This window comes from Triticum aestivum, chromosome 4A, assembly GCF_018294505.1.
Source record: "Triticum aestivum cultivar Chinese Spring chromosome 4A, IWGSC CS RefSeq v2.1, whole genome shotgun sequence".
NCBI classification, from domain to species: Eukaryota; Viridiplantae; Streptophyta; class Magnoliopsida; order Poales; family Poaceae; genus Triticum; species Triticum aestivum.
Window position 1 is genome coordinate 624234039 of NC_057803.1, and position 11861 is coordinate 624245899.

The 11861-nt window shown below is 44.0% G+C and overlaps 1 protein-coding gene and 1 pseudogene across 1 annotated transcript; one reads left to right on the top strand and one right to left on the bottom strand.

Moving 5' to 3' along the window:
• Positions 1-1439: 1439 nt before the first annotated feature.
• On the bottom strand, positions 1440-2895 carry LOC123082706 (uncharacterized). The gene is made up of 2 exons (XM_044504978.1): positions 1997-2895; positions 1440-1889 (listed from the first exon to the last, which is right to left on the bottom strand). Exons 1-2 carry the CDS (start codon positions 2874-2876, stop codon positions 1843-1845), a joined length of 927 nt encoding a protein of 308 aa, XP_044360913.1. The 5' UTR covers positions 2877-2895; the 3' UTR covers positions 1440-1842.
• Positions 2896-5439: 2544 nt separating this feature from the next.
• LOC123084112 (putative laccase-9) lies at positions 5440-10153 on the top strand (annotated as a pseudogene).
• Positions 10154-11861: the final 1708 nt, after the last annotated feature.

Here is an 11861-nt window from a genome sequence, read left to right on the forward strand (position 1 = left end):
ACTAATGCCATTATGATTCTGAAAGAATCCTTGGTTGACACAGGAGAGAAAGTTTGCTTATAATCAATGCCTTCTCTCTGTGTATACCCTTTTGCCACTAGCCTTGCCTTGAACCGTTCGACATTCCCTTTGGAATCATACTTGGTTTTGTAGACCCACTTGCAGCCTACTTTCTTAGCTCCATCGGGAACTTCTACTAAGTCCCATACATCGTTTGAGCCCATAGATTTCAACTCGTCTTCCATGGCAACCAACCATTTGGACGAATTTTCGCTTTTAATGGCTTCCTTATATGAGGTTGGATCCTCCACCTTTCCCATATCATTCATGTCCTCCATCAAAAAAGTGATATAATCATCTGATATGGCTTTCTTCCTCTCACGCCGTGGTCTACCCATGGGCGGAGGTGGTGGTGGAACATCATCATTTTCATTATTTTCTCGGAGATCCTCATTTGTGTTTGGATTCTCATTATTAGTTTCTGGATCACCATTCGACTGAGAGACTGAACCGTGAGATTCAGGATCATCAGATGTCACATTTCTTCGTATTGGAAAAACAATCTCTTGGATAGTCGGGGATGGAACACAAACCCGCTTCTCCTCAAGATTGATCTCCCTTAAATTTGTGACCTCATTATCCTCAAAAAATACCGCTTGTCTAGTCTCCACAAACTTGGTGGTGTGTCTTGGACAATAAAAACGATATCCCTTTCCCCTATGAGGGTATCCAACGAAGAAACAGCTAACTGTTTTTGGATCCAGTTTCTTAAGTTGTGGATTGAAAACTTTAGCTTCAGCAGGGCAACCCCACACCCGTAAGTAATTCAAGCTCGGTTTCTTTCCCGCCCACATCTCGTAAGGTGTGTTAGGTGCTGACTTAGTTGGAGCAAGATTTAGTATGTGTGCAGCTGTCTTTAATGCCTCTATCCAAAGGCTTACTGGTAAACTCGAGTGACTAAGCATGCTTCGCACCATATCCATAAGGGTGCGGTTGCGGCGCTCGGCCACACCATTTTGTTGTGGTTCACCAGGCATTGAGTACTGAGCAATGATTCCATTTTCAGATAAGAACTTGGCAAAAGGTCCAGGAATCTGCCCATAAGGAGCATGCCTACCATAATACTCTCCCCCGCGATCAGACCGTACAACTTTGATTTTTGCGTTCAGTTGATTTTCAACCTCCGCTTTATAGACTTTGAATTTCTCCAAAGCTTCCGATCGGTCACGTATGGGATAAATATACCCATAGCGGGAAAAGTCATCTGTGAATGTAATGAACGAATCAAAACCATCTACAGACTTAACATTAAGGGGTCCACATATGTCGGTGTGAATTAATTCTAAAACCCTTGTGGCTCTAACTGCTCCTTTCTTAATTGTTTTTGCAAATTTTCCTTTAATGCAGTCGACACATTTGTCTGCATCTGAGAAGTCTAATGGGAGGAGTATTTCATTTTTAACTAAGCGTTCCATTCTCCCCCTCGAAATGTGGCCCAAACGACAATGCCACAATTTCGAAGAATTACTTACTCCTTTCCATTTCTTCTCAACATTAATTTCATCACTCACATGCATAACTGAATCATTATGAAGAGATAACATGTATAGTTGGCCTCGTCTAACACCGATGCCTACATTCTTATTACATTTGATCAAAGCAAATTGTTTCTTGCCAAAATGGCACTCATACATATCATCATCTAAACGAGAAACTGAAATCAAATTCCTACTTAAGGTAGGCACATAAATAACATTATTCAATCTAAGAGTGTGGCCAGTGTGTAGCTCCAACGTGAGAGATCCCACAGCTTCAACATCGGCCTCAACTCCGTTCGCAACCTTAAGTTTTCTTGTTCCTCCTCTTATGGTTTGGATCGTATCGAATCCCTGCATAGAGTTAGCAACGTGAGTGGTTGCCCCTGAATCAATCCACCATGACTTTATTGAAAAATCAACATAAAGTGATTCATCTACAAAAGTAATTTCATCAATACCTCTTTTGTTCATCCATTTTAGAAAGCCTGGGCAGTCCCTTTGATAGTGTCCCTCTTCTTTGCAGAAGTTACAAGCATTTTCTCCAGCAGTGGAGCTGCTAGGAGCAGAAGAAGAACCACCGGCTTCTTTACCCTTGAATGCCTTAGGGTTGAATGGCTTAGTGCCTTCTTTCTTGACTTGCCTTTTCTGAGGCTTAGGGAAACCTTGTCCGTCATGCTTTCTCTTGTTAGAGCCAACATGAAAGACATGGTCTTTCTTCTGCCTCATGATCCTTTCTTCCTCCTGGACGATCCTTGCGGTCATCTCAGAGAGTGGCCATTTTTCCTTTAGAGAGTTATAGTTGACCTTAAATTGTTCAAACTCTTCAGGAAGAGACTCAAGAATAATTATGACAAGAAGGGCTTCACTTAAAGAACACTCCAAAGCCTTAAGCTTGGTGAAAGCATTTACCACCCTCAATATGTGCTGCCTAACATTTCCGTCAATAGTGTATTTCTGAAGAAGTTTAGCAAAAAGCTCATGAGCATACACTTTGTCGGAGCCTTTAAATTGCTCCTCCATTTCAGTGAGGAAATCTTTAGCAGTATCTTTCTTAGGGAGTGCTTCAGAAATGTCCGGCGATATTGTCGCTTTCATGATGAGAAGCGCAATATGGTTGGATTTATTCCACTTTTCCATCTTAACATCATACTCCTTCTTGAGTTCTGCATACCCTGTGACACCTGCCACAGGTGCCACAGGTTTTTCTTCCCTCAAGGCATAGTCAAATTCATTACAACCCAAACATAATTCGACTTGGGACTTCCAACGAGGGAAGTTACTCCCCGTAAGTGGTTCGATCGTGTCGGACCGGAATGGAGCGGAAGCTGAAATCATCATAAAAGTTCATAAGTAAACTTGCATGATTATAAATTTACGTTGGTAAATAAACAAACATGCCAAGTATTTAATTTCAACTCCATGTCAAAACACCGTTGGGCAGAAAAACATGGAATTTAAAATATCATAGGGGATGACTCATAATAATAAAACAACGTTGGTCCGAATTAAAATTAGAGTCATTTCATTCTTAATTTAAACATCAACATAAAAGAAAATATCATTATTTTTGATGTCTAAAAATTCATCATGCAAACACATAATAAATCCTGAATAAAAAATCTCGTTGGTTCAATTTTACCCAGAATAATAATGTGTTCATTTATTTTTAGGCATTTTCTGTTTTAAACAGTGCAAAACATAAAAGATATTAACTTACATGCACTGGAAATCACAGAAAAACGCGATGGCCCAAAATACCCACGGTTATACAGCGGCCCAAAACCCAGCAGCGAAAAACCGTAAAAAAAACGCGCTGGGCTAAGGCAACTTGGGCTGAAGCCCGTGGCCAAAAATGGCCCATTAACGCCCGCCGGCCCGGGTCATAGCTCCGCGACACTGTGAGCCGTCCGATCGAATCTGACGGCTCGCGCGGCTTGCGGCCGGAGCAAAAACAGCTGACCTGGGCTAACCCTAGGTCGTTTCCCCCTCTCCCCCGCATCTGATTCCCGATCCCGCTGGCTCCATTTCGAGGTCGACGGCGGCGACGAGAACGCCGGCCACCCCAGTCCATACCGACGCGGCGGCGGTGCTCGCCGGAGGAGCGGGCGCAGGACTAAGTCCGCGCGCTCTCCCGTCGAGCATGGCAGCCCGGGTCGTGTCCAAGCGGGGCGGGGAGGAGCACCCCGGTGGGCCAGCGGCCTGCTGAACGGCGACGTCGAGGCACGGCGGCCCACGGCGTCCTACCGCACGGTCTCTCCGTTGGGAGGGAGCGGCGTGGCGTTCCGCGCGCCGACCCGAGGGACGGCGGCGTCGCGGCATCGGCGTCCTCGCATGGTGTCGGCCATGCGGGCCCCGAAGGGGATAGACGTCGACGCGGCGCATTAGGTGAGGATTCTCCTCATTGCTTCTCCAATTCGTGTTCATTAGTTGCTTGATGTGGGGAAAAAGCAATCCTAATTTCAGAATTAGGGTTCTACCGAAATTGGGGGGAAAAATTTAGGGTTCTTGAACAAGGGGTTTGCTACTGTTGATGTACGTGTATCCCTCTGCTTACTAACTTGATGTCCAAAACGGAAACAACACTTAAAAACAATCAATCCTAATTAGCAGAAACTTAATCATGAGCATTAATTCTCAGAAGCATAAGTAAACTGATTAGGCATAATAGGCAGTAGAGATCCGTGACAAATTAGTATATAACATGATGATTTACAGAGGGGCATCAAGACAGTAGCATGCATATTTGGGCTAACCAGGGGCTGAAACTTTCAATCTTGATCATGAATCCTAAACATGTCATTGATCTAAACATGATAGTGATCTACTGATCAACAATAAAGGAATCTATTGCAATCAAGATTGGCGACTGATACCATTGTTGGAATAATTATGCATCTCCGGGATGCCATTAGCAGGAACTGATTGCATCTAGATCACCTAAAAGCATGAACAGAGAAGGGTTTAGGGGATCATTACATGTCACGGCAGTGGACATGATTGCCTGCTTGGTGCAGGCTTGATGCAGGGGTTATGTAGTCGAAGTAGAGGTTCTCCTCGACGTCCTGATTCCTTCAGGGCGCCACCGGCACTGCCCAGGGACAGCGGCGGCGGCTGGCTTAGGTCTTCCCGTCGCTGCAGCACTCCCCTTGATCGGATGGGGTGAGAGAATATCGGGAGGAGAGTAAACCTTACATGAATTGTGATCTCGCAGGTGCCCAGCTCTCTCCCGTATCCCTTTTAATATGGCGCTGGCGACAGGGGACCCAAAACCTGAGTTGGTTTTTGGGCGCCCCTGATCAGGGCGCGTTAGTTCTGATCGAGGCTCACGTACGTTGGTACGTGGACCCCTTCACTTATCGTTATCCCTTTATCTTTTTTTTCTTCTTCTGTTAGACTAATAGATCTAACTGGCCTATTTAAGCCGTCAGATCAAAACCAACACTCATCAGGCAGCAACAGCAGCAACAGCTCAGGGAATAACACAGGTAAGGGGAGGAACGGGACGAACAAGGGAAAAACTGGGGTTGGTCAATGACTGGAAAGCAAATTCAGATTCTCTTGTTGCTCCTTTTCTTCCTGCAACCACATCCTCTTTCTCACTCCATTTTCTTTCTCTGTAGCAGTACAAATATAGAGCACTACAGCAAGAATTCAAGAGCTGGCAGTGCAGGGAGAGAGGGGTCAAGAGCTATGCAAGCTGTAAGAAAACGGCAGCCATGAGAGAGAAAAGGGAGATGAACGGGAGAAGGCTGAGCAAATGACCAAACCAAACACGAGGACGTATCCCATTTGATTGAGAAGGAACCTACAAGATCTAGGTACAAACTAGGCTGCTGGCACACCACCACCACAGAGACGGCCGTGCACCACCACCACCACCTCCCCCCTACACTCCGGCGACATGGAGAAGGTGCAGGTGTTCCCTGCGGTGTCTCCTCTCTCTCCATAGTTGCCATGGATGCCTGGAAAGAATTTAAGAACAGGTACGAGCTAGCCAAGGGATTAACAGAATCCAGCACCTAACCATCTGACCAGTCTTGTGATTGTGCCTTTCTACGTTCGGGTGACAAAGAGAAGTACATCATCATTGCATACACACTAATGTTTAGTTGGTTTGTAATGTAGTTTAGTTGCACACATATTGATGTTTAGTTGGCATGAAGATCAGTTGCATACACATTGATATTTAGTTGGCTTGTAATGTAGTCTAGGTGCACACATATTCATGTTTTGATTGGCAGGAAGACTAGTTGCACACACATATGCTCAGTTGGCTTGTAATTTAGTCAAGTTGCACACACATTGATCTTTAGTTGTCAGGACACTAGTTGCACACACATATATGCAGTTGACGCGGCAATGTAGTCTAGTTGCACACACATTGATATTTATTTGGCAGGACTAGTTACACACATATATGCTCAGTTGGCGCGGCAATGTAGTCTAGTTGCACACACATTGATGTTTAGTTGGCAGGACTATTGGCACACACATATACTCAGTTATCACGATAATGTAATCTAGTTGCACACAATTAATGTTTAGTTGGCATGACTATTTTTGGCACACATATGCTCAGTTGGCGCGGTAATATACTCTAGTTGCACACGCACTGATGTTTAATTGGCAGGTCTATTCGCACATAAAAATGCTCAGTTGGCGCGGTAATATAGTCTAGTTGCACACATATTGATGTTTAATTGGCAGGACTATTCGCACATAAAAATGCTCAGTTGGCGCGGTAATATAGTCTAGTTGCACACATATTGATGTTTAGTTGGCAGGAAGACTAGTTCGTCAAAACATCCCCATGCGGGATCTACTTTTGAAGAGCACGTCGCAAGGGTTTCAACGGTGAAAATGAATCTGAATTTCGACACGCGATTTAGATGATATGTCTTTTACAATTTTGAAAACCAAAAATTAATGCATAAAGGATGAATATGAGAAACATTAATACAACAGCATGCAGACATTCATGATAAAAGACCACATAAAATGATTAATTAACAGTGTCGTTTTAGCACTTTTGCACTAGTAATTTTTCCTTTTTTAATATGCGGTAGACTAGACTTTCCTAGGACAGGGGCAGTCGGGACCAGGGGCCGGCCGCTCGCTCGCGAGCGCTAACCAGCCTCCGGCCGCCAGCTAGACGAGTCCTTTTAATTACGTACGTGTATGCATGCATGCACGAAATGAACTACATAACGATGGACATGCATACATATACATTTTGCAGGTCAAGGAGAATCATGCATGCACGAAATGAACTACATAACGATGGACATGCATACATATACATTTTGCAGGTCAAGGAGAATAACTACGCAAGGATCTGCGAGCAGAAAAGCATGCTCACCGTGAACGGCCAGTTCCCCGGCCCGACGATCACCGCGTGGAAAGGGGAGGTCTTCACTGTCAACGTCTACAACCAGGGCAATAAACCCATCACCATCCACTGGTAATTAATCATATAAATATAATTAAATAGGTGATCCTCACAAATTAGTTTCTCTTAACATGTATATACGTTATATATGTCACCTCAACATCTGGAAGCACATGTCACCTCAACATGGAAGCATGCAGGTGAAAATGTTCGTCTCAACATGCCACTATGCATGAAAAAAACTATCTGTTCAACTAAGCTACTTATATTCAGTAAATAGTTTATAACCGTAATATAATCGACACGAATTTTGAGGACATGTGGCCACGCGCTGCCGTTATCGCGTGCGTCCGTTTTGCGTTGCGATCGCCGGGTAATATAGCATGTCGCGCCCCATGCCCAAATACTCACAGTGTTAATTATTTCGAAAACGAGAGTACTCTATCTATACCATCGGGCTCGTGCGCTAGCAAGCATTTATGATCGTAGTAATACAGCCTTGTCCGCTAGCGATTCAGCCCGCTGGACCACCTGTGTTAATTGAAGTAATCAATTCATGCTGGGTGAAGTTATTCGGCGCAGAGTTAGTGGGCATATTGATGGTGCGCAGTGCCTTCTCTTAGGCTAGTCATAGTGGGGAGTAACTTAGACTAGTGTCATGCATATGACACTAGTCTTTGTTACTACCTTCATAGTACAAAATAACATACAAGTAGTATCATAGATGATAGCATTTATTACATCATAGACTCATTTTGCTTTGGGTTGCGTTATGTTACAGTAACATATTATGTTACTCCAAACACCTTTCTCCTCATTAACTCTATGCCACATAAGCAACTCTGCCTTGAAATGCGCTATGTTACTTGCTAAGTTACTCCCACTATGACCAGCCTTATTGCTGCATGCAAGTGAACGGCGTGCGGCAAGTGGGCAGTTACTTCCTTTGGAAGGCACGGTCAATTTATGTCGCTCCTTGCTGTTAGATGGGAACCGCTCGGTGCATGAACGTGTTTCCACCTGTTTCTCATTAGGGACAGGCTAATTGCGGTTATGGCGTCCGCTCTCAAACGGTATGTAGATAGATTATTGATAGACCAGCTGCATGAGCAAGGTAAACGTACTGAGAGATACATGCAGTTCGGCTAGCAACAAGTAGAACATAAGAAAAAAATAAGGCAGACCCTACGCAGAAGGGAGTGGAGGCATGTGATTCCTTGTGTGGTGAGATGAAGGTAGTGTTGAACTACCACGGGACATGGATGAACACATAGTTAGGCAGACCAGGGGAGCTGGGAGGAATGGAGAAGATAAGCAGTTTCGAATGACCGTCCAAAGCAAAGGAAGCATGGGAGTTTAAAAAGACAAGGAGGAGCGTCGTCCGGCTAGCCTTTGTGCCTAGCAGTGTGATCAACGGGCGTCTCGCTGCCGCCTGGTGCAGCTAGCCGTTGTCACTGCTGTGCAATAAATACCTCTGCGGGGTCTTTACGGTGGCATGCAGAGGCAAAATACGAGTGCTATACAAGCTGACGTACGCTGCCCATGGGAGATTATACTTCAACTTTGTATTGAATTAGCACAAATCGCGTGTGGACGGGCGGTGCGGATAACAACCTCGCGTGGTGGCATGTCCACTCGCGATTTACTGTAATATAATCAACTATAATAAATCATTTATTTTAAGTTGCAACTCAATTAATCTGATCCTCACAAATTAGTTTCTCTTAACATGTGTATACGATTATATATGTCACATCAACATCTGGAAGCACATGTCACCTCAACATGGAAGCATGCAGGTGAAAATGTTCGTCTCAACATGCCACTATGCATGAAAAAAACTATATGTTCAACTAAGCTACTTATATTCAGTAAATAGTTTATAACCATAATATAATCAACTATAATAGATCATTTATTTTAAGTTGCAACTCAATTAATCTAAATATTCATGTTATATACAATCAAATCCTACTGAAATATACGGCAACCAATTTAAGCAGAAACACATGAGGTATCATCTAGTTACATTCATCTACTTCCTCCGACCGGGTTCACATGTCTCCTTTGTATTTTGTTCAAAATTTTGACTATAGATTTAACTAGAAAATTTTAAATTAAATATCACAAAATTTGTATTAAAGGATTCGTATTTGAAAGAAGTTTCGAATGATATTATTTTTACTACATAAAATTTATATTGTACAAATTAAATTTATGGCCAAAGTATGACATAAAATACAAGTGTGGCTAGTAAACCCAAACGGAGGGAGTGCATTGCGTTCATCTACACATTGCCATGCATATATAACCAATGGGTTTGTTCAAATGATTTGCATGCATGAAGTGGACCAACCACGAAACCCCTGGCACGACGGCCCAGAGTTCATAACGCAGTGTCCCATCAAACTCGGTGCCAACTTCACGTGCACCTCGTCCTATCGGAAGAGGAGGGTGCACTCTGCTGGCATCCGCACACCGAGTTTCATCGTGCTAGTGTCCATGGCGCCATTAACATCCACCCCAAGCACGGCACTGACTACCCCTTCAAGAAGCCGCACAAGGACATACCCATCATCCTTGGTGTGTACACGTTCAATGTTACAGTTTGTTGCAATCATGTATATATGTTTATGATACACGCAAAATATGTGGTGCACAGGATTCTGATACCTATGCATGCAGGTGAGTGGTGGAAAGCCAACGTGAGTCATATTTTGGAGGAGGCCCTACATACTGGCAGTGGCATTAATATCTCCGATGCGACAACTATTAATGGCCAACCTGGAGACCTATTTCCGTGCTCCGAGGAGAACACTTTCAAAGTATCCATGAAGAGCGGCAAGACGTACCTGCTACGGATCATCAACGCCGGACTCACCAACGATCTTTTCTTCGGCGTCGCCGAGCACTTCTCACTATTGTCGGCACCGACGGCCGCTACTTAAAGCCATTCACTGTCAAGCACATCATGATTTCGCCTGGACAGACAATGGATGCACTTCTCCAGACTGACCGTTCATCGAATGGCAGCTACTACATGGCCTCGCGGACAATTGCATCAAGAACCAACTTGGTGTACAACAACAGCACTGCCACGGCCATCCTGGAATACATGGATGCGCCGCCCATTGCACGATCGGAACCATACTTCCCCAACCTTCCAGCAAGCGACAACATAACTGCAGCCACAGAGTACACATCCCAGCTCCGGTCCCTAGCTTAATATCTGCTTTTATTTTGATTGATTGGGTGTGTGGTTCATGCATTGCCACTTTGACCGCCATACAGTGTGGGGGATGAGCACTGTGTTCATCGTGAAGGAAGGCAACACTCCTGAATCTAAAATGAGGCCTCCTCCTAATAACATGCCTAACTGCCACATGAGCGGTGATGACATTGGGCAGTACAACCGAGAAAATACGTATTACATTTACCGAATGATTTACTTGTTTAATTATTCCGTGTCGTTGCTGTTTTAACCAAGGTGCGCAATAAGCGGGTCAACTGAAGTCATAGTACTTAGTGGTGAATGTCTTTATTTTGCCTGCATATACTTCTTTTTTTGCGGTGTTTATTTTGCTTTCATTCGGCTGAGAGAAAAATGTCTTATATCTATAGTTTGTTTGTCATACGATTATAAATTTAATCAGTGATATGTTTTCCTACTTATTATCAGTGTTATGCACCTGCATGGAAATGACATATCCGTAACCCAATAACTACAACGGATACACAGGTACGTACATGACAAAACAAATGAGCTGCCGTAGCTCGTGTGCCGTGGACGTGTTCCAAGAAAAGTGGAAAGTCACTACTGGTGAAGGGGCAGGGGATCACACAGGGCCGTCTCTAGGAATTTGGGGGCTCGGGACAAAATACAAAATGGGGTCCTAAATTTTCTTAATTTCGTATAACTAAAGAAGTATCAAAGAATATCTACACTGGCCAAATAATACCTCGCTAGCCAAGGAACGCCTCATGCCAAAGCATACATAAATTTGCTCGATTGCACAATGTATGTAGAACTGAAACTCAATGCTTAACAGTGGAACCAAATAGACTAAACATGAAAAAAGATAAAAATAATAATGAGTGACACAAAAGAATACCAAAGCAATTCCTCCCATATGTGTAGACACTCCTGTTGTTGCAGGTCACTAATGAAAATATATCTTCATCTTATTTTTCTGTAGCATAGAATAAAATTGATATAAATATACATCAATTCGGGTTTCATCTAACAAAGACATCAGTTCAGAAATCAACACATACAGCATGTCAGTTTAACTTCAAGTGCATCTTTTATTGTCGTTTGCTTCTCCCAGTGCAAGAATCAGTAAATTACCCAGTGATTAGTGGCCGAGGCGGACCAGCACCAGATTTGGAGGGGCAGCAAGTCCTGCATTCAAAAAAAGCGCCCAGCGGCTAGGCGGAGGTCGGGAATCACTGCATACACTAGTTGCAAGCACGGAGCAGCTAGTAGGCGGAGCTAGACTGGGGGAGAGCGGACGCCAGCGGCGATCTGCAACAGACAAATACCCGTGGATTCATTGCAGAAGAGAGGCGGCGCGTCTGCGCAGGCGAGGGACTAGGGAGGGTCACGACCCTAGGGCTCAAGTTGTAGCGGGCGCCACAGAGGCAGATTACCTCTCGTTTTTTCTCCAACTTTTTTTTAGACAAACTCCGAAGCTTTATTTATGACGTCACAATGTTTACATGGATGAAAGAGAGTCTGTCCGGCTAGTCCAACCAAACATGTCGGCCAACCGGAAGGGATAAAGCGTGCCTCGCGAGCTTGTGAGCCTCGATATTCGAGCTCCTAAATTCATGACAAAAATTACAAAAGTGGAAAGATGAACTATGCTCTATTATTTCATGTATAACCGCTCCATACTCCGTTGGGTTCTTCTCTCGGATGTCGTCAACCACCA